The sequence below is a fragment of the Dryobates pubescens genome, chromosome 13 (assembly GCF_014839835.1).
Source record: "Dryobates pubescens isolate bDryPub1 chromosome 13, bDryPub1.pri, whole genome shotgun sequence".
NCBI lineage: Eukaryota > Metazoa > Chordata > Aves > Piciformes > Picidae > Dryobates > Dryobates pubescens.
The window spans coordinates 1,131,899-1,157,166 of record NC_071624.1 but is presented as its reverse complement, the minus strand read 5'-3'; the positions used below and the strand labels follow the sequence as shown (position 1 = coordinate 1,157,166).

Sequence of the window (25,268 nt, the reverse complement as noted above, 5' to 3'; positions counted from 1 at the left end):
CTCCCCCAGGTCCTTTTCTTCTGGGCAGCTTTGCAGTGCTGATGGGGTGGTTGTGACCCAAGTGCCTGGCACAGGGTTGGACTTGGTGCTCTTGGAGGTCTTTTCCAGCCTTAATGATTCTGAGTCTGCTGTGTGAGAGTCTCTGCCATGTTGCTGTGGCTGGGGCTTGGTGCTGCAGGTCTCCCTGATGCAGGGCAGTGGTGCTGCCCACAGGCCCCGTGGCACTGCCGCCGCGGTGCCCTTTGGCACCTGGTGCCCGCCGGAGCCGTGGGTCAGCGTGGGCTGAGGCTGCTGCTGAATGCACCATGAATAATTCACGTGCTGTGGTAGCCTGGGCTCCATTCAGGGGGATATTAAACCCATTTGTCTTGCCCTGCCCCATCCCTCAGCCTTGCTTTGTGGTTTCCATGCCTGGTCAAGGTGCAGTGCAGCAGCCCCCTGGGGGGGGGGGAGGAGAAGCAGGAGCAGGGCTGGCTGGGAGGGGGAGGAAATGCCTGGGGACCTTGGAGGAGCAGGGTGGGTGGATTTTGCTTGCTCTCCTCCAGGGAGATCATTAAACCCTTTCTCTGCTGGTGTGTGAAGCCTAATGATGGAAGTCAGCTTTGTGCTGGGTTTTCACTTTGTGTTTCTCAACCCAGGGAGGGGAGGGGTGAGAGAGCAGCCCCGCTGCTTCCTGGGCTGGGCTGGCTTTCCATTTCCCCCTCCCGGCAGAACTCTTGGCCTGGGGTGGGCAGGAGCCTCCCCGTTGCTGTGGCTCTGGATAATGAACCTCCCTGCTTGCTGCCAGGAGCTGCAGAGCTGAGCTAGCAGGGAAACAACAGCAGAAAGCCACCAGCAGCACGGCACAAAGTAAGCACAGAGCTGGGCTGCCCTGCCTGCCGTGCACAGCCTGCTGCCTCAGCTCCTGGGCATCCCTGGCTTGCCACAAGGCGGCTGACCCCCACCTCACCCCTGTCCGGGTGCCCTGCTGCTGCTGAGCCGTGCCCCAGGCTGTGCCCAGCCTTTGCCAGAGCTCCGTGGGTGGCACAGACTGGCACAGGCTGCCCAGGGAGGTGGTGGAGGCCCCATCCCTGCAGATGTTTAAGCTCAGACTGGATGTGGCCCTGGGCAGCCTGCTCTAGCTGGAGGTGTCCCTGCTGCAGGGGGCTGGACCTTGGAGGGTCCCTTCCAAGCTGATGCAGCCTGTGAAGCTCTCTCCTCTCACTGGGAGCCAGGGATAGAGGAGAGGAAAGGGCCTCAGAATGCCCCAGGACAGGTTTAGGTTGGGCATCAGAAGAACCTTCTTGACTGAGAGGGCTCTCCAAGCCTGGCCCAGGCTGCCCAGGGGGGTGGCTGAGTGCCCACCCCTGGAGGTGCTCCCAGAGGCAGAGCTGTGGTGCTGAGGCCATGGCTGAGCCCCAGCCTTGGCAGAGGTAGGGAATGGTTGGAGTGGATGAGCTGAAAGGGCTCTTGCACCCCAAAGGCTTCTGTGATCCTGTGAGCAGGTTCCTGTCTCCTTCTCCCATCCTGCATCAGCCCAAGCTGCTCTCCCCAGCTGGGCTGCTCTGGAAGGCAGGAGCTCCCCCCCCCCCCCCCCCCCCCCCCCCCCCAGCTCCCCCCCCCCCCCCAGCTCCCCCCCCCCCCAGCTCCCCCCCCCCCAGCTCCCCCCCCAGCTCCCCTCCCAGCTCCCCCAGCTCTCCTCTCTCTCCCATCTCCAGGTTCTCTTTCTGGCTCCCCAGCCCTTGGGGTGGTGGTGCTGGAGGGGTGGTGGGTTGCTGCCCTTTGTTTGCAGGGCCTTTGCCTTTGCCTGGCAGCAGTCTCCCAGCTTCCACCACTGGGTGGAACAGGCAGCCCAGTTTTACCAGCATGGTGCTGCCAGGGAGCAGCTTTTCCAACCAGAGATCCTCCAAAACAGAGAGAAAGGAGAGGAGCAGAAGTGTGGCTTTCATTCTGCCTTCCTGCAGTGATTCCTTAGTGCAGGCATCCATTACCCTCTGTAACAATTCAGCAAGGAGCATGTCCAGGAAAACCTTGTTAAGTGTTGGTTTAATGAGTGTGATGGCTTTTAATGGGTGTCCTAATTAGGCTTTATTAGACAGAGTGTTCCTGTGGTGGCTTTGGCCCCTTCTCTGTCCCCAGCCCTGCAGCCGTGGCTCTGTGCCTCTGGCCCCAGAGCTCTGCTCTGCCTTTGGCTCATCCCTGGCACCCGAACCCCTCCAGAGGAGGAATCACAGAAGTGTTTGGGTGCAAGAAGCCATTAAGGGTCCAAGGTCATCTAAGGTCAACCTCCAACCCAGCACCACCGTGGCCACCAAACCCTGTCCCCAGCTGCCACGGCCACAGGTTTCTTGGTCACCTCCAGGCATGGGGACTCTACCACCTCCCTGGGCAGCCTGGGCCAGGCCCTGACCACTCTGGCAGCAAGGACATTCTTCCTCCTCTCCAACCTCAGCCTCCCCTGGCTCAGCTTCAGGACTGACCTGGGAAATTCCCTGGGCAAGGCAGAAGTGGGGGCTGGGCTGCTCCAGCCAGACCTCTGTGGCCTCGGAGGGGCTGGGGGCTGGCCCCAGAGCTCTGTTGTTTGCCTTTATTGTTCTGTCTGCCACTTTTTCCCCACTCCTCATCTTGTACCCTGGACCATTTATGTGTTTCCCCTCCCCATAATGGGAACTTTTGAGTCTCCTATTGATTCCAGTCTTAAAAGAGGAAGAAAAATGCCCTCCTTGATGTTTTTTCTAATACTTTTCCTTCCCCAAGGGTCTTTTCATGAGCCTGTTTACAAACAGGGGCATAAATCTGCTTCCAAAGCCTTGGCTGCTTAATGGCCCAGCCAGGAAGGCTTTTACAGTACTGAAATGCTTGGGAAAACCTCATTTGTTTGGGGGAGCTGCCAGAGTGCAGAGCTCCATCTGACCTTGCAGGGGCTGCTGTGGGCACAGCTCCACGAGAGAGCAGTCAGGGACTGGCACAGGCTGCCCAGGGAGGTGGTGGAGTCCCCATCCTGGAGGTGTGCAGGATGCAGTTTAGGGGCCGTGGCAGTTGGGTTACTGTTGGACTGGAGGACCTTGAAGGCCTTTTCCAGCCTGCAGGATCCTGTGTGATCTACTCCAGGTGCTCCTGCTCTGGCAGGGGCTTGGACTGGATGATCTCCAGCGGTCCCTTCCAGCCCCTGCCCCGCCGGTGTCGTTCTGGGAGCATTTCTAACCTCTCCCACTTACATCAGCCTGGGGGACCCAGCCCTCAGCTCGGAGCCATCGTGTCAGAGGCCCTTTGCTCTCTGGCCGGAGCAGGGATTGTTCTCTGCACAATGGGGAGCCGCGAGGAAGCGCCGGCTCCGGCCGCGTCCGGCAGCTCCATTGTTCCCTCCCTGGCTGCGAGCAGCCAGCACCTGGCCGAGCCTCTGACTCAGCCCAGGGCGAGTGGAAGCCTCTCTGGACCTTTGGCCCTTTTGTGCTGTGCTTTGGGGGTGTTTGTTGGCTGCCTCGGGCTCTGTGTTGTTTGCTCTCCCCTGGCAGCGGTGCCAGCCGGCTGCGCTCTGCTTGCCAGGGCAGGAGGCTCTCGCCCAGCTCCAGGGCTGGGCAGCTCCGGGGCAGCTCTTCAGCAGGCAGCAGCTCTCCCAGCAGCTCTCCCAGCCAGAGGGATTACAGACAGGTTGGGCTGGACCCCAGCTGGGGGCTGATCAGTTTCTCAACGCTGGGAGGTGTCTTTTTAACTGCAGCTGGCTACTGATCACAGCCTGGCAGGGGCTGGAAGGGACCTCTGGAGAGCAGCCAGTCCAAGCCCTGCCAGAGCAGGGCACCCAGCTCAGGTTGCACAGGAGTGCAGCGTCCAGGTGGGGTTGGAAAGGCTGCAGGGCAGGAGACTGCACAGCCTCTCTGGGCAGCCTGCTCCAGGGCTCCGGCACCCTCACACCAAACGACTTTCTCCTCCTGTTCCAGTGAAACCTGCTGGGTTCTGCTTTGTGGCTGCTGCCTCCCCTCCTGCCACTGCCACCTCTGGCAAGAGCCCAGCCCCATCCTCCTGACCAGCATTGATGTCAGGAGGACATTGATCAACCAGTGTTGATCAGCACTGATCAGATCCCCTCTGGGGCTGCTCTGCCCTACGCTAACCACCCCCAGCTCTCAGCCTCTCCTCGGATCAGAGCTGCTCCAGGCCCCTCAGCAGCTCAGTGGCTCTGTGCTGGACTCTCTCCAGCAGCTCTTTGTCCTTCCTGTGCTGGGGAGCCCCCAGCTGGATGCAGTACTGCAGGTGAGGCCTCAGCAGGACAGAGTAAATGGGGAGGAGAACCTCCCTCGACCTGGCCACACTCTTCTTGCTGCACCCCACCATGCCCTTGGCCTTCTTGGCCACGAGGGTGCATTGGTGGCTCATGGGCATCCTCTTGGCCACTGGTGGTGCCACATCCATCCCTGCACTTGAGGTTTTCCAGCAGGCCAGCCCCAGGCTGCACTGCTGCAGAGGTTGTTCCTCCCCAGGGGCAGGACTCTGCACTTCTCCTGGTTGGACTTCATTGCTTCATCCAGGCTGCTGCCCCTTGTCCTGCTTTCCCCTGGCTGGCAGGGAGCTTGGCATGGGTTGGACTCACCAGCCAGGACCTGGGGCACTGTGAGTAGGTGCAGAGGAAGGATGGAGCCCCCCAGGGTGAGGAAAAAAGCAAAGCAGTGAGCAGAGATTCCTGAGAGGTGAATCTTCTGCCCCCTGCCAAGCCCTGTGTCTGGAGCTGGGGTTGTTGGGCAGCTGGATGGTGCCAAGTGGAGAGGTGTCCTGCCTGGTAGCTGCCAGGCTGCTGGAGGAGGCCATTTGTCATCCCTGTGTGTCAGAGATGGCTGAGAGCAGGAGTGCAGGGATCATTCATGCTCTTCAGTGAGGTTTGGGGGAGGGCTGAGGAGCCCTGGCAGGATCCATCCATCTTTGGCCAGGCAGCATGGCAGGGGCTGGGCAGGGTCAGAGAGGCATGGCAGGGGCTGGGCAGGGTCACAGAGGCATGGCAGGGGCTGGGCAGGGTCACAGAGGCATGGCAGGGGCTGGGCAGTGCTGTGTGCCTGCCTGATCCTGCTGCTTTTGCCCCCAGACTGCAGCCTGCATCCTCGGTGTCCCCAACACACCCAGGGGATTGCACCCCCGGAGCGTTTTGCAGGCCATGGTGGTGCTGGGGCCCTGCAGCCCCGGGGCTGTGTCTGTCCCTCCGGACGGTGCAGCCCTCCCAGAGCTGCCTGCGGGCGCCGGCCGCAGCCTTCCCCCCGCGGGCGCCGGCCGCAGCCTTCCCCCCGCGGGCGCCGGCCGCAGCCTTCCCCCCGCGGGCGCCGGCCGCAGCCTTCCCCCCGCGGGCGCCGGCCGCAGCCTTCCCCCCGCGGGCGCCGGCCGCAGCCTTCCCCCCGCGGGCGCCGGCCGCAGCCTTCCCCCCGCGGGCGCCGGCCGCAGCCTTCCCCCCGCGGGCGCCGGCCGCAGCCTTCCCCCCGCGGGCGCCGGCCGCAGCCTTCCCCCCGCGGGCGCCGGCCGCAGCCTTCCCCCCGCGGGCGCCGGCCGCAGCCTTCCCCTGGGCCCTGGGCGCTGGCCGCAGCCTTCCCCCCGCGGGCGCCGGCCGCAGCCTCCGGCCGTCGGCTTCCCGCAGCATGCAGCCTGCTGGTCTGCCTGCATGGAGAGCAGCTCGCAGGGCTTCTGCCTGCCTGCAGGGCGGGGAGGGGAGAGCTGCCTTCCTCTAACGGGGGAGAAGCCATCTGGAGGCTGAAAACCTGAAGAGCTGCTCTTGGCTGGTTTGGTTTGGGGTTTGGTTTGTTTTGTTTTCCCCTTGTTGTTCTTTTTCCCCCTGGGTGTGCTTAAAGCTAAATCCATTTCACTCCAAGGTGTCTGCAACACGTGCAAGGGGCTTCCAGCAAGGGCCTCCTCCCTCTTCTGGGGGGTTTCATGGAGAGGTGCTGAGCCTCCTGCAGGCAGTTTGGGTTTAGGAGCCAGGCTGCCTTCTTAATGATAGAATTGATTGCAGAAAAGGGAGGGGAAGGGAGGGGGAATGGCCTCGAATCCTTTGGCAGTGGGCTGCAGTTCCTCCTTTGTTTGCAGGCTGTGGTGTCCTCAAACTCCTTCTCTCCTCTCCTTCTCCTTTTCTCTCTCTCCTTTGACTAAAGCTTCCCTGAGAGGGCAGTTCCACAGTGCAAGCTGGTGCTAACCAAGAGGATTTAGCCTGGAGAGTGGAGTGCTTGGACACCCACCAGGCTCACAGCTGTCTGTGGGGTGTCTGGTGTCTGTCTGGTGATGATGGCTTGTCTTGGGCAGCAGGATGTCCCCCATCAGCACAGCATCAGCACCCCAAGCCTTCTGGGGGTAAGAGGGACAGCTCTGGCCTGCAGTCCCAGCAGGGCAGGGGTTGGAAGGGACCTCTGAAGGTCATCCAGTCCAAGCCCCTGCCAGAGCAGGGCACCCAGGGCAGGGCACCCAGAACACATCCAGGTGGGGCTGGAAGGTCTCCAGAGAAGGAGACTCCACCACCTCTGGGCAGCCTGCTCCAGCCCTGTGGGGCACTGCAGGCTGGTTGCCACCCCTGACATCCCCCCTCAGGTCCCCAGACCTCTGGCAGTGGCCTCTTACTGCTGAGTTTTAGCAGCCCCCTAAAGGTGCTCCCTCTCACCCTTACACATCTGTGTCACCCTGGGAAAGGGGTCCTGCTGCAAACCCGTGCCTCCAGCTGTGCTGTGCCTCCAGCTGTGCTGTGTCCCCTGTGCTCAGGTAGTCCAGAGGCAGCTTTTGGGTGGTTGAGTGCTGAGCACTCAGCCCCAGCGAGCGGCAAAGCCATCGAGCATCACTGCCGGGTTTTATGCCTCATCATTTACAAACACACCCCTGGTGCTTAAACATGTGGAAACAGATCGTTAAGCACATCATTAATCTTCCCCTGCCCACCTAATCAACAATCAATTCCTCCTGCTGCAGCCTGGGGTGATGCAGCTCTCAAGGCAGCCCTGGTGGAAGGGAGAGCCGAGGCCAAGCCTTGTCCCCTGCTCACCACAGCCCTGCAGCAGCTCCGGACCTGGCTGGCTCTGGGAAGCCTTCCTGCAGCAGCTCTGGACCTGGCTGGCTCTGGGAAGCCTTCCTGCAGCAGCTCTGGACCTGGCTGGCTCTGGGAAGCCTTCCTGCAGCAGCTCCGGACCTGGCTGGCTCTGGGAAGCCTTCCTGCAGCAGCTCCGGACCTGGCTGGCTCTGGGAAGCCTTCCTGCAGCAGCCCCGGACCTGGCTGGCTCTGGGAAGCCTTCCTGCAGCAGCCCCGGACCTGGCTGGCTCTGGGAAGCCTTCCTGCAGCAGCTCTGGACCTGGCTGGCTCTGGGAAGCCTTCCTGCAGCAGCCCTGGACCTGGCTGGCTCTGGGAAGCCTTCCTGCAGCAGCTCTGGACCTGGCTGGCTCTGGGAAGCCTTCCTGCAGCAGCCCTGGACCTGGCTGGCTCTGGGAAGCCTTCCTGCAGCAGCTCTGGACCTGGCTGGCTCTGGGAAGCCTTCCTGCAGCAGCCCCGGACCTGGCTGGCTCTGGGAAGCCTTCCTGCAGCAGCCCCGGACCTGGCTGGCTCTGGGAAGCCTTCCTGCAGCAGCCCTGAAGTCCAGGCCAAGGCTGAGCTTGCCCTTGGTGGGCAGAGGCACTGACTGGTGCCCCCAGGGCTGGAGCTCTGCCTGAGCCTTGCAGCCTGGGGTTGCTGGGGTTGCCCAGCAGGAGGGTGGATCTCATGCTCTGTGGTCTCTGTCAGGCTCTGCTGCCACCCAGCATGACCTGGCAGAAACACTGAAGTCCAGCCAGGGCACGTGTAGAGTCCTGCCCCTGGGGGAGAACAACAGCTGGGGGAGCAGGACAGGTAGGGTCTGAGCTGCTGGAGAGCAGCTCTGGGGAAAAGGGCCTGGGAGTCCTTGTAGACAGCAGGCTGCCCATGAGCCAGCAGTGTGCCAAGGGCATCCTGGGGTGCAGCAAGAGTGTGGTTGAAAGATGTTCTCTGCCCTGCCCTGCTGAGGCCTCACCTGCAGAGCTGTGCCCAGCTCTGGGCTCCCCAGCTCAGGAAGGGCAAAGATCTGCTGGAGAGAGTCCAGCACAGAGCCACTGAGCTGCTGAGGAGCAGCTCTGATGTGAGGAGAGGCTGAGAGCTGGGGGTGGTTAGCCTGGGGCAGAGCAGCCCCAGAGGGGATCTGATCAGTGCTGATCAACACTGGTTGATCAATGTCCTCCTGACATCAATGCTGGTCAGGAGGATGGGGCTGGGCTCTTGCCAGAGGTGGCAGTGGCAGGAGGGGAGGCAGCAGGCACAAAGCAGAACCCAGCAGGTTTCACTGGAACAGGAGGAGAAAGTCATTTGGTGTGAGGGTGCTGGAGCCCTGGAGCAGGCTGCCCAGAGAGGCTGTGCAGTCTCCTGCTCTGGAGCCTTCCCAGCCCCCCTGGATGTGTTCTGTGTGATTGGCTCTGGCTCATCCTCCTCCAGCAGGGGGGTGGACTGGCTGCTCTCCAGAGGTCCCTCCCAGCCCTTCTGTGGTGAATGGATTTGGCTTTGTTCGGTGTGAGGCTCGTGGTTCAAGTGCCCCCAGAAAGAGAGGACTCCTGGGCAACAGAAGAGGGGAGGGCTGCAGGAAGGAGAAGGCATCACAGCCCCCCCTGAAGCTGCAGGAGGCTCAGGGCAGGCAGAGTGTCTGTAATTACAGGAGAGAAAAGCTAATTGGTAATAATAACAATTAAGAGCCACGTGCTTGCAGCTGGCAGGGATGTATGGGTGGGGGTGGTGAGATTGGGAGCAGCTCTGCAGAGGACCTGGGGGTGCTGGTGGGGGAGAAGCTGGGCAGGAGCCAGCAATGGGCACTGGCAGCACAGGAGGCCAAGGGCAGCCCCAGCCTGTGCTGCCAGTGCCCATTGCCAGGGCTGGAGAGAGGGATCCTGCCCCCCTGCTCTGCCCTGGGGGGGGAACCTCACCTGCAGGGCTGGGGCCAGCACAAGAGAGACCTGGAGCTGCTGGAGAGGGCAGGAGGAAGGGCAGTGTGAGAGGGTGTCTGGTCCCTCTGGGTGTCCCATCCCCACTCAGCTGCTCCTGCTGGGGCTCGGTTGCAGGCAGCTGAGTGCCTCAGGCGAGCAGGAAGAGACCTGCCAGGGATAATGAAACTGTAAAATATTGTTTGGGTTTCTCCTTTTTTATCATCTTTTAATATCTGGCAGGACTGTGTGTGAGCAGGAGGCCCTGGTGAGCTGGCAGTGACAGGTTAAAGGGCTCCAATAAAGATTAGATGCTCCACTATCTGCTAAGGAAATTGCATCAAAGTGTTTCCTCCTGCCTGCTCCCATTCATTTCCTCTGCTGGCTGCTGGAGCTGCCTCATATCCTGCTGCAGCAGGCAGGGGCTAAGAGGCACTTCCATTATCTCAATCATCCCCCTGCTTATCAGGCACTTAGGAGTCCCCCCCACAGCCATGCCTTGGGGGTAGCAGCGCCACGGGGGCACAGCCAGCAGCCAAAGGGAACTGTGGCCACCTCGTCTGTGAGGCCAGGAGCAGCTCCCCGCTGCCAGCCGGGCGGTGGAGCTGGGTGGTGGAGCTGGGTGGAAGCCTGGTCCCTTCGGGCACCTGGGCCCTCGCCCAGCCTCTGGCTTCTGGGGGCCACAGATGCCAACCACTGACCGGCGATGGTTGGGACTGGGGGGGGATGAGAATGAGGGACTGGCAGCTGGGAGGGACTGGCAGCCCACAGCTCTGCTCTCCTTCTCTTGCAGCCTGCCCCGTGGGGACGTTCAAGGCCAGGCAGGGCACAGGGCTGTGCGCCCCCTGCCCCCCCAACAGCCGCTCCGCCGCCGAGGCTGCGCCGCTCTGCAGCTGCCGCAACGGCTTCTACCGGGCGGACCTGGACCCCCCGGCAGCTGCCTGCACCAGTGAGTACCGGGGCAGGACCTGGGGCTGCAGGGCCTCCTCCCGCTGCAGGGAGGCTGCAGGGACAGAGCCATCAGCCTCTGGGTCTCCTTTCCTGCCCACACCCCGTGGCCGAGGGGAGCGGCAGAGCTGCCTGGTGGTCAAACCCCACAGCCCCGTGCCCGTTCCCAGCGGCAGACCTTGGCTCTGCCTCACTCAGAGCAGGGGCTGAGCTTCCCTGGCACCACGTGGCCCTTGTTGGCACCTGTGGCACCTCCAGAGATCATCCAGTCCGAGCCCCTGCCAGAAGAGGATCAGGCAGGGCAGGTCACACGGGAAGGCATCCAGATGGGTCTTGAAAGTCTCCAGAGGAGACTCCACAACCTCTCAGGGCAACCTCTCTGTCCTTCCCCCCACTGCTGCCCCTGATGTGAGTCCCACATCCCTTCTCCAAACCCCTTTGGACATCTCCACTGAGCTGCTGGCACTGTGGGGGAAGCCCAGGGTGGGCTGTCCCTGGTGCCTTGGGTCCAGTGAAGACACTGCACTGGCAGCTGCTCCCAGGCAGGCGCAGGGACTGCAGTACAGGGAAGGGAATGTGGAGGGAAGGGATTTTTTAATCTTCTTGTATTTAATCTGTTGGTTCCAAAGGCTGTCATTTCCCTCAGCACAAAGCTTCCATCCATGGTATCCATGGCAACAGCTCACACAGCTCCCAAAGTGCTGCCTGGGGGCAGCTAAGGGGGCAGGGGCAGAGGGTAGGTCAGGCAGGGAGCTGGGCAGAGGTGGCCTCCCGTGGCCCACCAGAGCAGGGAGTCAGCCTACAGCTTCCAGGTACTAGAAGGCTGCTCTAAGGACTCCCTGGAGCCTTCCTTTCTCCCTAGAGGCTGAACAGCCCCAGCCCTCCAGCCTGAGTGGCCTCCTGCCCCGTTCAGTGCTTGCAGTGGGAGCTGCGCTGAGCTCCTGCCCTCCGAACCTCTGTGCTGGCTCTTGGTGCATTTCATCCATGCAGTTTCGATGTCCTGCAGCCCCTGAGCTGCTCAGGGGGCAGCAGGCAGCACAGGCTCTGCTCCATGCTGTTAACTACCTGAGCTCCCAGCTCCAGATATTGAACCCCTAATGACTGCTTTCCCTCCCTGCCTCTCTCCGCCTGCTCCTCCGCAGCAGCTCCATGGCCTTGCCCTTGCTGTGCTGATCTGTGTGAGACTGCTCCAGGGGAGCACTGCAGCTGCCTCAGCATCTCCTCAGCACTACAGGGGGTCCCTCTTTGCAGGTGGATCTGCCTGTGTGCTGCAGGGGGGGGGCTTCTTTTGCACACAAAGTGCATTTGTGCTGTGGGAGTCTTCATCTCCAGCTGTGGGACTGCCCTCTGTGGCTGGCAGTGTTGGGTGCTCAGCACTGCCAACAATCACAGCCTGGCTCCCAGTGCAGGCAACCTATGGAGACAAATCAGAAGAGACCTCCAGAGCTCACCCAGCCCTACCCCTGCCCCCAGCAGGGACATCCTCCCCTAGAGCAGGTTGCTCACAGCCCTGTCCAGCCTCACCTTGAACATCTCCAGGGCTGGGCCCTCAACTGGCACCTCCCTGGGCAACCTGCTGCAGAACTTGTTCCTCACTTCCAATCTCAATCTGCTCTGCTCCAGTTTGAAGCCATTGCCTCTGCTGCTGTCCCCGCAGCCCTTTGGGAGCAAGGCTGAGGCAGGAGGTGCTGAGGTGTGCAGATGTGTGCAGTGTCCCTCTGTGTGTTGGAGCTCCTGCTGAGCCCCAGCCCGAGGAGGTGGGCAGGGACCCCCTGAAGCGCTGTCCCCGCGGGCAAGCATCCCCTCGGGCCCCTGCCCTGTGCGCAGGCAGGGACCCCTCCCAAGCGCTCCCCCCGCCCCCGGCAAGCGTCCCCTCGGGCCCCTGCCCGGTGCGCAGGCAGGGACCCCTTCCAAGCGCTCCCCCCGCCCCCGGCAGGCGTCCCCTCGGGCCCCTGCCCGGTGCGCAGGCAGGGACCCCTCCCAAGCGCTCCCCCCGCCCCCGGCAGGCGTCCCCTCGGGCCCCTGCCCGGTGCGCAGGCAGGGACCCCTCCCAAGCGCTCCCCCCGCCCCCGGCAGGCGTCCCCCTCGGGCCCCTGCCCTGTGCGCAGGCAGGGACCCCTCCCAAGCGCTCCCCCCGCCCCCGGCAGGCGTCCCCTCGGGCCCGCGGAACGTGATCTCGCTGGTGAACGAGACCTCCATCATCCTGGAGTGGCACCCGCCGCGGGACACGGGCGGCCGCGACGACCTGCGCTACAACATCGTCTGCAGGAAGTGCGGCGCCGACGGCCGCGCCTGTGCCCGCTGCGACGACAACGTGGCCTTCGTGCCGCGCCAGCTGGGGCTCACCGGCACCCGCGTCCTCATCAGCAGCCTCTGGGCGCACACCCCCTACACCTTCGAGATCCAGGCCGTCAACGGCGTCTCCAGCAAGAGCCCCTTCCCCCCGCAGCACGTCTCTGTCAACATCACCACCAACCAAGCCGGTGAGTCCCGGCGGTGCCGGGCAGGGGCTTAGCTGTGCCCTGCCAGGGAGGGGTTTAGCTGTGCCCTGCCAGCTGCCTGTGGAAGGAAGCTCCAGCTCCGCTGAGACCGGGGATAAGGAAGAAGTTCCTGGTGGTGAGGGTAGGGAGGCACCGGCACAGGTTGCCCAGGGAGGCTGTGGCTGCCCCCTCCCTGGAGGTGTTCAACCCTGGAGCAGCCTGTGCTGGTGGGAGGTGTGCCTGCCCGTGGCAGGGGGCTGGAGCTGGAGGAGCTTTAAGGTGCCTTCCAACCCAACCGTTCTAGGAGTCTATGAATCTGCTTCTAAAAGCTTCTGGGTGTGAGTGGTGGCTGCAGGGAGCCTGCAGTTAGTCCTCGTGGGCTGGAAAGCAGCAAGTGGGGAGAAAAGGCAGGGCCGGAGAGGGGGACAGGGCTGGGTGTCTGCACCCTGGGCAGAGGGAGAGCTGAGCTGTGGGGGGCCCAGGGTGAGGACTGCTGTCAGGTTTCTATCCCCCTCTGGATCCCCTGGGGCCAGGACAGCATTGCCATTCCCCTGCCTTGCCCAGGTGGGAGCAGGCAGATGGGGGGAGGCCAGCCTGGAAACGCAGCCTGGCTGCCTTGCAGCACAGAGGGAGCAGCACCCCAGGGCTGAGCTCTGGCTTCATCTCCCCCAGCACTTCCCTCTCCCATCACTTCCCTCTTGTTCCCTTTTCCAGGCTCCCCTCTCCCTTTCCCTCCCTCTTCCTGATCAGGCCCCAGGAGCTGAACAGGCAGCTCTGAGCCAAGCTGGGATGCTGGCAGGGTGGATGTGCAGATGGCAAGGGGGGACCTGGTCCCAGGCTGCAGTGAGGAGCACAGGGAGAGGAGGGTATGGAAACCCATCTGCTGTGGGCACAGACAGGGGGTGGGAATGTCTGCTCTGTGCCAAGCAGGCAGCCTTTGCCAACCTGCTGCCTCAGGTGAGCAGGACCCAGAACCCTGCTGTAAATATTTCAGTCTCCTGCCTCTTGTGCTCTCAAACCTGCCTCTTATTTCAGGTCTTTGTTCTTCTGGGTGGGCTTTTTGGTGTTTATTTGCTCATCCCCCCGCCCCAAGACTGCCTAGGAGCTGGGAGCAGCCAGGGCCATCAGGCTGTACCCTGCTGCTCCCTGCTTTGTCTTGCAGAGGCTGAGTCTTGCTGTGGGAATGCTCCCAGTGCCCGTGGGGTAACCCGGGGGAAATGCAGCAGGTGTGCCACGGGCAGGAGCAGGGCTGTGCTGCTGGAATCCCATTGGATTTGCACCCAGTGTCCCCACAGGGGGGCTGACTCTGGGCTGGTTTAGTGCACCTGGCCCCGGGAGCTGCTGCCAGTCCCATCCCGTGCTGAGGAGGCAGACAATGCAGCAATCAACAAAGAGCAATCAGCTGAGTGCTTAATTCCAGCCCATGGGCATCTTCCTGGAGTGGATGTGGAGAGATCAAAGCCCAGAAAAACCACCAACAGCATTAAATGTGTTGGGTAAACAAAGGTGGTGCTGAGCTGTCGACTTCTCCTGCTGCAGCCTCTTGGAAAGAGCTCCTGCTGCTCCCAGATTCCCCCTGGCAGGATGCTGTGCCCCCAGCTGATCATGCCGGGCTCAGCTCTGCCCCAGACCCACGCTGAGGAGGCATTTTCCCTGCCCAGCACTGCTTGCATAGCAAGGAAGAGGAGGAGGAGGACAGAGAAGGTGGCTGGACAGGGAGCTGACCCTGCTGGCAGGTCATGCCAGTGCCACCTGAGCCTTGCCAGGGCTCTCTTGGAGGCCTCTGGGGGGATGGGGTGCAGGAAGGAGGTGCTGCTGCCTGGCTCTGGCCCTCTCAAGCATTACTTGGAGGGCAAAAAGCCTTTGGAAAAGTGGCCTGTGGCTGATTCTGTGGTTTGGTGTCCTAGAGGGTGTGGATCCAAGCTGCAGCAGGGATCTCAGGAGGCCTTTCTGCACTGGAAGTGTTCTCAGGCGCTGGATCTCCCAGGGCAGTGCTGGGGTCCCCATCCCCAGGGGTGTTCCAGCAGTGTGTGGAGCTGCTGCTCAGGGCTGTGGTTTGGAGGTGACCCTGCTGGGGTGAGGGTTGGACTGGAGGAGCTTGGAGGTCTCCTCCAGCCGAGGATGTTCTGTGGTTCTTGGTGGCGGGAGGATGACCTTGCTGCTGCCAGGCCTGCTTGGCTGCAGCCATGCTCTGCTCCAAGGGTGCTCTGGTGCCCAGCAGCTGCAGAGCAGCCCTGAGATGGCTCCAGGGCATGTGTGAGGCAGGGAGCAGCAGCAGTGGGGTCAGGTCCTGGCAGCTGCTTCAGGGAACCTGCTGGCTTGCCTCTGGTGTGCTCCATGAGTGGTGGTGCATGCCTGGGGGGCACTGGTTGGAAACACTGGCAGGGAGGGGAGGGGGTGGGACAGAAGGACAGAGGGCTGCATGCTTGGCCGGTGCTCAGCACCTTGCTTGCCCCAACAAGATGCACAGGGCCCCTCTGGTTTGCTGTCTGATACCTTGGCTGCCTTTGAGCCACCCTTGCATCATGGTCTGGGGGTGGGCTGGGAGCTGAGGGAAGGTTTGAGGCTGTTCTGCAAGTTGTGGAAGTAAAGCTCCTGGGAGAGGCACATCTGGGAGCTGGGGAAGAGCATCCCCTGAGAGCCTCTAGAGTGCACCCAGCAAGTCCTCTGGGACAGGCCTGAGCCAAAGCTATGCTCAAGCTTCAGCACCCTGGGGTCCCCTTCCTGGCCTGGGGTGTTTGCTGTCGTGCTCAGGGTGGGCAGATGACTTCTGCTCCTCTTGCTGCCAGCCTGTGGGGTGGCAGCCGTGGCACAGGCTCTGGCAGCGCTGGGTGCTGGCTCCCCCACGCTGTTACAGCAAAAGCTGTCAAGCAGAGCTGGAGGCCACCACTGAGCCTGGGTTGTCTCCTCTGGGGAGAGCTCTTCTCTGTGTGCCCCACCCTGGGAGACAGCCTTGGAGCAAACAGTCCCAGGGAGAAGGAGCACTGAGCATTTCTCAGCCCCTAATTAAAAAGAGTAATTGGTTTAAGCAGCAGAATTCCCTCTGCAGCCTGCTGCTCTGGCTCCAGAGGCTTCTCCTCCCACCACTGAGCCCCCCAGGAGGACAGCCACTGGCATGGGAGGTGCTCCACCTGCCCAGGAGATTCGGCCCTCTCCCCAGGGCCCTTATTCGGCCCTCTCCCCAGGCCCTTGGTCCTACTGCTCTGCATTAATCTTCCCTCCCTCCCTCCCTGCTTCCCGGGCAGCGCCCTCCACCGTGCCCATCATGCACCAGGTGAGTGCCACCATGAGGAGCATCACTCTGTCCTGGCCCCAGCCCGAGCAGCCCAACGGCATCATCCTGGACTACGAGCTGCGCTACTACGAGAAGCTGAGCCGCATCTGCACGCCCGACGGCGCCAGCCCCGTGGGCTCCCGGCCCGCCGCGGTGAGCTGGGCTGGCAGCCCGGGCACAGGGGGGCTGGGGGCACCTGCAGCTGGCTGGCTCGCTGCTGGGGAGGGGGCTCGGGTCCGCAGGAGCTGCGAGAGGAGCAGCCTCTGTGAGCCTTTTGTCCTGGGAAGGGCCTGGGTGGTGGCACGGGGTGGTGGCACATGGTGGTGGCACGGGTACCGCGGTGCCCGTGCAGGCACCGGAGGGTGGGAGCGAGGTGCAGGCAGAGGAGGGGCGGTGAGCTGTGGGTGTGCAGCCCTGGGGCAGGATTCTCCCTCGCTGCTTGGTGCCCTGGCTCTGTGGCTGCTGTGGGCAGCAGGGAGCTGGAGGTGAGGACACAGAATCGTTGTTGGGGTTGGAAAAGCCTTCCAGGGTGGTCCCAGCCTGACACCACCACGGGCACTGCATCCCAGGTGTCAGGAGGAAAGGACAGGCAGAGCCAGGAGCAGCAAAGGTGGTCAGGGCTGTCCCTGCCCCGGGGCACTGCCTCCTGCCGTGTCCTTGCCAGCTGGGCACCTGCTCTCCAGCCTGGCAGGGAGCCCTGGCAGGCCCAAGCTGGTCCAGCCCTGCCTCTTGCCAGCTCCCATGGCTTGCTCCAGGGGTCACCAACGAGAGGATGCTGAGCTCTCCAGCAGCCCCTTCGCAGCACAGCGCTGGGGGCAGCCTTGCAGAAGGGGAGAGCTGAGACCTGCGAGGCTGGCACCGAGGTTTAGCACAGCAGAGCAGGGACCAGGGAGGCTCTGGGGAGGGGCAGCTGCCCTTGAAGCTGTTGGAGCAGGGTCTCCCCGGGGGGGGTTGGTGATTCCATAGCATCAAGATGCTTCTGGAATGTGCAGGGAGATCTCTGGGTGGAAGAGGAGGAGTTTGCCCCTCAGGAGTGGCTTTGCTCTGGGTGCTTCTCTGGAGGCCTTCAAGGCCCAGGTGGGCAGAGCCACTTGGATTCTGTCACCTCTGGAGGTCCCTTCCAGCCCCTGCCAGGCTCTGGTCCTGCGCTCCTCTTGTTTCCCTGCTGCTGCTCCCTGCTCCTCGCCGTGGTGGCGCCGGGGGGGTGCTGCAGGGACCCCCTCAGCTCCCAGACTGAGCTCAGGCCTGGCCCCTCTGGGCTGCTCCCTACCAGGGCTGAGTGCAGCTGGGAGCATCCAAGCCACCTTGCCCAGGCTCTGACAGTGGTGCCCCTGGGGCAGAGCCAGGGCCGCCGCGCCGTGCCCCTGCACGTGAGCCCCACCCCCGCCGGCGAGGGGGACGGGTGGGCTGTGAGGCTTTGCCCCCTTGCTGCTGCCCATCCCTGCTGACCCCCTCTGTGCCCAGCAGGACCACAACGAGTACAACTCGTCCCTGGCACGCAGCCAGACCAACACGGCGCGGCTGGAGGGGCTGCGGCCTGGCATGGTGTACGTGGTGCAGGTGCGGGCACGGACCGTGGCTGGCTACGGCAAGTACAGCGGCAAGATGTGCTTCCAGACCCTCAGCGACGGTGAGTGCCAGCACATGGGCACCGGGGGGGCTGCCGGGCACCGGGGAGGCTGCCGGGCACCGGGGGGCTGCCGGGCACCGGGGGGCTGCCGGGCACCGGGGGGGCTACCGGGCACCAGGGGGGCTGCCGGGCACCAGGGGGGCTGCCGGGCACCGGGGCTGCTGGGCACCAGGGGGGCTGCCGGGCACTGGGGAGGCTGCTGGGCATGGGGGTGCTGCTGGGCACCGGGGGGCTGCCGGGCACCAGGGGGGCTGCCGGGCACTGGGGAGGCTGCTGGGCATGGGGGTGCTGCTGGGCATCGGAGGGGCTGCCGGGCACCAAGGGGCTGCTGGGCACCGGGGGGCTGGTGCCCATCAAGCTGTCTGCCGGGGCAGCGTGGTGAGAGTCCGCTCCGACCCGCCCCGAGCTCTGCCCGCTCCGACCCGCCCCGAGCTCTGCCCGCTCCGACCCCCTCCCGAGCTCTGCCCGCTCCGACCCCCCCCCGAGCTCTGCCCTCTCCGACCCCCCCCCGAGCTCTGCCCGCTCCGACCCCCTCCCGAGCTCTGCCCGCTCCGACCCCCTCCCGAGCTCTGCCCGCTCCGACCCCCCCGAGCTCTGCCCGCTCCGACCCGCCCCGAGCTCTGCCCGCTCCGACCCCCCCGAGCTCTGCCCGCTCCGACCCGCCCCGAGCTCTGCCCGCTCCGACCCCCCCCCGAGCTCTGCCCGCTCCGACCCCCCCCGAGCTCTGCCCGCTCCGACCCCCCGAGCTCTGCCCGCTCCGACCCCCTCCCGAGCTCTGCCCGCTCCGTCCCCACCCCGAGCTCTGCCCGCTCCGACCCCCTGAGCTCTGCCCGCTCCGACCCCCCCCGAGCTCTGCCCGCTCCGACCCGCCCCGAGCTCTGCCCGCTCCGACCCCCCCTGAGCTCTGCCCGCTCCGACCCGCCCCGAGCTCTGCCCGCTCCGACCCCCCCCCGAGCTCTGCCCGCTCCGTCCCCCCCCGAGCTCTGCCCGCTCCGTCCCCCCCCGAGCTCTGCCCGCTCCGACCCGCCCCGAGCTCTGCCCGCTCCGTCCCCACCCCGAGCTCTGCCCGCTCCGACCCCCCCCCGAGCTCTGCCCGCTCCGACCCCCCCCCGAGCTCTGCCCGCTCCGACCCCCCGAGCTCTGCCCGCTCCGACCCGCCCCGAGCTCTGCCCGCTCCGACCCCCCCGAGCTCTGCCCGCTCCGACCCCCCCCGAGCTCTGCCCGCTCCGACCCGCCCCGAGCTCTGCCCGCTCCGTCCCCCCCCCGAGCTCTGCCCGCTCCGACCCCCCCCCGAGCTCTGCCCGCTCCGTCCCCCCGAGCTCTGCCCGCTCCGACCCGCCCCGAGCTCTGCCCGCTCCGACCCCCCCCGAGCTCTGCCCGCTCCGACCCGCCCCGAGCTCTGCCCGCTCCGTCCCCGCCCCGAGCTCTGCCCGCTCCGACCCCCCCCGAGCTCTGCCCGCTCCGACCCCCCCGAGCTCTGCCCGCTCCGGCCCCCCCCGAGCTCTGCCCGCTCCGACCCCCTGAGCTCTGCCCGCTCCGACCCCCCCCGAGCTCTGCCCGCTCCGACCCCCCCGAGCTCTGCCCGCTCCGACCCCCTCCCGAGCTCTGCCCGCTCCGACCCCCCAAGCTCTGCCCGCTCCGACCCCCTCCCGAGCTCTGCCCGCTCCGACCCCCCAAGCTCTGCCCGCTCCGACCCCTTTAGGCTGCCAGGCCTAAAGCTTTTTTCCCTTCTTGAAGCTTTCCTTCTCTCCTAAAGCTCTTCCCCTTCCCCAGGGCCACGTTTGCCCCCAGGGCAGGGAGGGGAGACCCGGGCAGGGCAGCTGGAGGGAAGGAAATGGTGCTGAACCCCCTCAGCGGCTCCAGTGTTCAGGATTAGAGAAGCAAAAAGCAAACTCCTGCCTCAAAGCAGCAATTAATTGCAATTTAATAAGGCTGGAGAGTGAGGATTATTAAATAATAATTGATTGTTAGATGAGAAATGTGCTGGGCTGCAGCAGAGCAGGAGAGAGGGCTCTGCCTGCCGGTAATTAACTGCCGGGCTGAGAGGCACAGATAAAAGGGTGCTAAACGCCTGCTTTTGGTGAATATTCCTTTAACCCTTACCTGTGGCTGCAGGCACAGCCTGGCACAGCTTCCTGGGGGCGCTTGGGAAGGGTCCTGGAGGGCTGCAGAAGCTCCCAGGGGCATGGGGTCTGCTGGTGGGGCAGAGCAGGGCAGGGAAGAGAGAGGGCAGGCAGCACAGTCATGGATTCATGAATGGGTTGGGCTGGAAGGGACCTCAGAGACCACCCAGCTCCAAGCCCCTGCCACGGGCAGGGACAGCTCCCACCAGCACAGGCTGCTCAGGGCCTCATCCAGCCTGGCCCTCAACACCCCCAGGCAGGAGGCAGCCACAGCCTCCCTGGGCAGCCTGTGCCAGGCTCTCCCCAGCCTCACTGCCAACAATCTCTTCCTCCTCTCCACTCTCAGTCTCCCCTCTCCCAGCTCAAAGCCATTGTTCCTCATCCTGGCACTCCCAGCCCTTGTCCAGAGTCCCTCCCCAGCTCTCCTGGAGCCCTTCAGCTGCTGGAAGCTGCTCTGGGGTCTGCCTGGAGCCCTCTCTTCTCCACAGCGGTGCCAGGGGGCTTTCCTGGCTTTCCCCCACACGTGCCCAGTCCTCCCTGTGCACTGGGACTCTCACCACCAGCCCCCACTCCCACCCGGATCCCCTTTGCCCCAGCGCCCTCCCATGGGAGCAGCACCCACGGAATCAGGAGTGTTATGGGCCCCCCACCCAGGAGGCTGCTCTGACTCCATGAGTGTGAGGGCAAATTCATCCCCTGCCTCTTCTCTTGCAGATGACTACAAGTCAGAGCTGAGGGAGCAGCTGCCTTTGATTGCAGGCTCTGCAGCAGCTGGGGTGGTCTTCATCGTCTCCCTGGTGGCCATCTCCATCGTCTGCAGCAGGTGGGTCCCCGTGGGCTGCTGTGTCCCTGCAAGCTGGAGCTGCTTAGACACAGCTGGGAGAGGTTTCACAGAGTGGTACTTGGGAGAAGAGCCTCTGAAGACACTGGGCACAGTATTCCAGGTGAGGGGGAGCAGAACCTCCCTCCACCTGCTGGCCCCTCTCTTCTTCATGCCTCCCAGGATGCCCTCTGCCTTCTTGGCCAGGAGGGCGCCTTGCTGGCTCATGGTCAGCCTGGTGTCCACCAGCACTCCCAGGTCCTTTTCCCCAGAGCTGCTCTCCAGCAGCCAGCCCCTCCCTGTTGTGCAGGGGCTGTGTTCCCCAGCTGCAGGACTCTGCCCTCACCCTGCTTGGATTTCATTTGGTTTCTCCCTGCCCAGCTCTCCAGACTGTCCTGGGTAGGAGGTGAGGGATGCCCTGGAGCTGGCAGCAGGGAGGGTGCTGCTGGCAGGGCAGCGCTGGGGCCATGGCTGCCCCTGAGCCCTGTGTGCCCTGTGCCCGCAGGAAGCGTGCCTACAGCAAGGAGGCTGTGTACAGTGACAAGCTGCAGCACTACAGCACCGGCAGAGGTGAGCACCCAGCCCTGCATGCCCCACCCCTGCCCCACCCCAGCACCTTCTGGTGGCCATGGAGGGGGGAGGAAAGCCGCAGGGTGCATGTGGGGAGGGCGCTAGGGCGGGAGCAGAGGTGTCTGCAGCTGTGTGCCACAGCAGGCAGGGGCTGGAAGGGGCCTCTGGAGGTCACCCAGCCCAGCCCCGGCCTGGGCTGCTGCCTGGCAGCATCAGGGTGGTCGGAAGAGCAGGCTCAGCACAGCCTCCTCTGCCAGGACCCAGCCTCCCACCCAGCTTTGGCTGGCATGGCGCTGGTGAGCCGTGGTGGTGCTGGTGAGCTCTGGTGATCAGCCGTGGTGGTGCCGGTGAGCCACGGTGGTGCCGAGGCAAGGGCTGAGGGCTGCAGATGGTTTGTCAATGGCTTAGCTGCCCTGACCCCACTGCTCTGGGCGGGCTGGGGCTCGGGGGCCGCTGGTCCTCGTGTGCCAGGGGGCAGAGCGGAGCAGGCTGGCAGCAGGCTGGCAGCAGGCTGCCTGGCAGCCCGAGGAGGCTTTGCTGCTCTCGGCTCTGTTTCCCCAGCGCCGGGATCAGTGGCTCAGGCTTGGTTACGATCCTGTAAATCCCTGTGTAATCCTGGCTGGAGCATCAGCTGCTCCTCTGGAGGAATTTATGGGGCAGTTAAAGGCTCTGAGACAGAGCTGTAAAGGGATTTATGAAGTGGGAGATGCCCAGATGGCTTCATTGCAGCCTTCCCTGCTCACCTCCCAGCCGCAGAGCTTTGGCCACAGAGGCTCCTTCTGAGGAGGGGAAGGCTCCCAGCCTGCTCCCCCTGAGGCCTGGGGGCCCTGCAAGCGCTTGTCCCTGGGGCTGGCACCAGCAGTGCCCCTCCACCAGGCTTGCAAGCCCCCTCCTCAGCTCCTTGGGCAGCAAAGGAGCCAGCAGCTGGCTTCAGGTTCCTGGAGCAGAGCCACAGGCAGGCTGTGGGCAGTGGTCTGCAAAGGCTTTGGGAGTAGAGTAGAGTAGAATAGAATTAACCAGGTAGGAAAAGACCTTTGAGATCATCCAGTCCAACCTCTCACCCAGCACCATCTGATCAACTCAACCATGGCACCAAGGGCCTCATCCAGGCTCTTCCTGAACACTTCCCGTGGGGATTGTAGCCATGGGCAGGGTCCTCAGCCATGGATCAAATGCTGCTAACCAGCATTAAGGAGAGGTGCTCTGGGGAGGAGGAGCAGGCAGCAATCTCATGGAATCATGGAATGATTTGGGTTGGAAAAGCCCTTTCAGGTCCTCAGTGCAGCCTCTCCCCAGCCCTCCCCAGGCTGGGGCTGGCCATGGCCTCAGCACCACAGCTCTGCCTCTCTGAGACCCCTCCAGGGATGGGCGCTTGGCCACCCCCTGGGCAGCCTGGGCCAGGCTTGGAGAAGCCTTCCAGGGAAGAAGTTTCTTCTGATGTTCAACCTCCCCTGGGGCAACTTGAGGCCATTTCCTCTCCTCCTGTCCCTTGTTGCTAGGGAGAAGAGATTGACCCCCACTCACCTCTACCCCACTGCAGCCTCCTCTCAGGGAGCTGTAGAGGTCTCCTTCAGCCTCCTCCTCTCCAGGCTGAACACCCCCAGCTCCCCCAGCTGCTCCTCCCCAGCCCTGTTCTCCATGTCCCTCTTGGTCTCCTCCAGAGATGACCTTGACTGCTGCACCCTGCTTGGTAATCTCAGGGTGAGCAGTGGCACAGGAGGACAAAGCCCCCGGGGAGGCCACAGCCCTTTCCGTGTCCCCCGCTGAGCCCCGGGGGTGGCAGTGGCTGCACTCTGCCCCGACGCCATGCCCCTGGGCAGCTCTGCAAGCCCCTCTGGGGCCTGTTCTGGTGCCTTGGAAGAGGGCAGGAGCTCACTGGCTGCATCTCCCTGCAGCACAGCCAGGGGCTGCTCCGTGCACCGTCCCCATGCAAGGGAGCTCGCCCTGGTCCCCAGGGCTGGCTGTGCCCTGTGGCTCCGCACAGGCTGGTGTTGGAGCTGCTGCGCTCTGTCTGTTCAGCAGCCTCCTGCAGCTCTCAGACCTTTCCTGGGTAAATTCCTTCTTCAGCCTTGCAAAGCTCCAGCAGAAGGGCAGCTGACTGGAGCTCAGGTCTGGAACTGCTCCCCAGTGTGGGGCAGGAGGAAGAGGAGGGTGACAGTGGAAGAACAGAGGGCAGGGAGGGTTCAGGGGAGAGGGTCAGGTGGAGCAGGTGGAAGGATGCTGATAGTTTGTGCAGGTGGCACAGGTGAGCACAGCCATGATGGGCATACAGAGGGCACAGGGGCACCCAGGACTCCAGTTCCTGGCCCTGGCACAACTGCTCTTGGTTTCCTCTCCCACACTCCCTGCCCCAAGGGTCTCCAGGCATGAAGATCTACATCGACCCCTTCACCTATGAGGACCCCAACGAGGCGGTGCGGGAGTTCGCCAAGGAGATCGATGTCTCCTTCGTGAAGATTGAGGAGGTCATTGGGGCAGGTAGGTCTGGGCAGCCCTTCCCACCCCCTCCCGGACCCCTCTGCTGCTTCTGCGTGCCCAGACACCCCCCTGCAGCACTGTCCTGCGGGTGCAGATGTGGTGCTGCAGCAGGAAGGCCTCGAGTGAGCCTCCGGACGTGCAGGTTGCAGGGGCTGGGGCGGGCAGGGGCTCGGTGCCAGCTCTCACAGCTGCTCTGAGCTGGAAGAGGCTCTGTGAATGTCTCTGCTGGCTGCCTGTGAGGCCTCCTGGGGTTCCCTACCTGGCTTCTCCAGGAGACAGGCAGGGAAGCCAGCTCGTGCTGCAGGCTGGGCCGTGTGCCCGTGCAGATGGATGTGGAGACACAGAGCTGTGTCAGCTGTGCTGCTTCCCTTCCCCTGCCTTGCCTCAGTCACTCTGGCAGAAGGGAAACTGAGAAGCCAAGGGGGAAGCTGCAAAGAAGCAACAGATTCCCAGCTTCACAGATGGCACTGGGCTGGGAGGAGCCCTGCAAGGGCATCCTGTCCAACCCCTCTGCAGTCACAGGGACACCTCCAGGCTGCCCAGGGACACATCCAGGCTGAGCTTGAATGTCTCCAGGGATGGAGCCTCAGCCCCCTCCCTGGGCATCCTGTGCCAGTGTCTGCCCAGCCTCCCTGTGCAGAGCTTCCTCCAGTGAGCTGCTTTGGTCAGGACCATGTCCAGCCATGGATCAGCTGCTCTGATCTTGCCTGGGTGAAGGCAAAGCTTCCCCACTGCATGTGAGAGGAGGCTTCCCCTGTGTTCTGAGTGAGGGGGCAGCAATGAGAGCAGCCCAATTATCCTCCAAGGCCACCCAGACTGTCAGTGCCAGCACCTTGTGTTTGAGGTTGTCCTTCAGCATTGATGATCTGATCACAGAGTCCCATCCTGCCAGGCTGGAAGTGCCCCCAGGGCCCCCCTGGCCCAACCTGCCCAGCTGATGGTGCAGCTGGAAGGAGCTGGCCCAGCCCCCTGGCAGGCTGAGGCTGAGCACTGCCCAAGGGAGGGGACTCCAGGGTCTGACTGTGCCCATGGGGAACGTTTCCCTCTGCAGCCCCCTGGCAGTCTCCCCAGCAGTGACCTGGTCCCACTGCTCCTTCCCTTGCTCTGCAAATCCTCCCTGTGGAAGTTTACAGGAGCAGCCTCAGGCTCTGCTCTGTCACAGGACCATGGAAGAGTGCCAGGGGCTGGCAGGGACCTCCAGAGCTCATCCAGTCCAACCCCTGCCAGGGCAGGGGCACCTAGAGCAGGCCACACAGGAGCTCATGCAGGCCAGGTCACCCCGGGGGAGGTCGGAAGCCCAAGCAGCTCCCGAGCAGGGCCAGGCAGGCGCTCTGCGGCGCGGGGCACGGCCGCGGCGTCGGCCGGCAGCGCCCGGCCCGCTCCGGGGGGCGGTGCCAGGAGCAGGTGGGAGCAGCTCCTGTCGCCCGCAGGGGAGTTCGGGGAGGTGTACAAGGGGCGGCTGCGGCTGCCCGGCAAGCGGGAGCTGGCGGTGGCCATCAAGACGCTGAAGGCCGGGTACTCGGAGCGGCAGCGCAGGGACTTCCTGAGCGAGGCCAGCATCATGGGGCAGTTCGACCACCCCAACATCATCCGCCTGGAGGGCGTGGTCACCAAGAGCCGCCCCGTCATGATCGTCACCGAGTTCATGGAGAACGGCGCCCTCGACTCCTTCCTGAGGGTGAGGCTCCGCGCTCCGGGCACTGCACACTGGGCTCTGGGCTCCGGGCACCGCGCACTGGGCTCCGCGCTCCGGGCACTGGGCTCCGGGCACCGCGCACTGGGCTCTGGGCTCCGGGCACCGCGCTCCGGGCTCCGTGCTCCGGGCACTGGGCTCCGCGCTCTGGGCACTGCACACTGGGCTCTGGGCTCCGCGCACTGGGCTCCGCGCTCCGGGCACTGCACACTGGGCTCCGGGCTCCGTGCTCCGGGCACTGGGCTCCGCGCTCCGGGCACTGCACACTGGGCTCTGGGCTCCGCGCACCGCCCACTGGGCTCCGCGCTCCGGGCACTGCACACTGGGCTCTGGGCTCCGCGCACT

The 25,268-nt window shown here is 64.2% G+C and overlaps 1 protein-coding gene across 1 annotated transcript in view; it reads left to right on the top strand.

The window, feature by feature from the left end:
- Positions 1–25,268, top strand: part of EPHB1 (EPH receptor B1) — a 58,580-nt gene that overhangs the window by 26,499 nt on the left and 6,813 nt on the right. The window contains exons 4-11 of the mRNA XM_054166175.1: positions 9,701–9,856; positions 12,003–12,338; positions 15,581–15,762; positions 17,077–17,239; positions 20,077–20,185; positions 20,688–20,752; positions 23,108–23,230; positions 24,661–24,908. Of these exons, the coding sequence (XP_054022150.1) occupies positions 9,701–9,856; positions 12,003–12,338; positions 15,581–15,762; positions 17,077–17,239; positions 20,077–20,185; positions 20,688–20,752; positions 23,108–23,230; positions 24,661–24,908 (1,382 nt within the window). The remainder of the gene's footprint in view (positions 1–9,700; positions 9,857–12,002; positions 12,339–15,580; positions 15,763–17,076; positions 17,240–20,076; positions 20,186–20,687; positions 20,753–23,107; positions 23,231–24,660; positions 24,909–25,268) is intronic.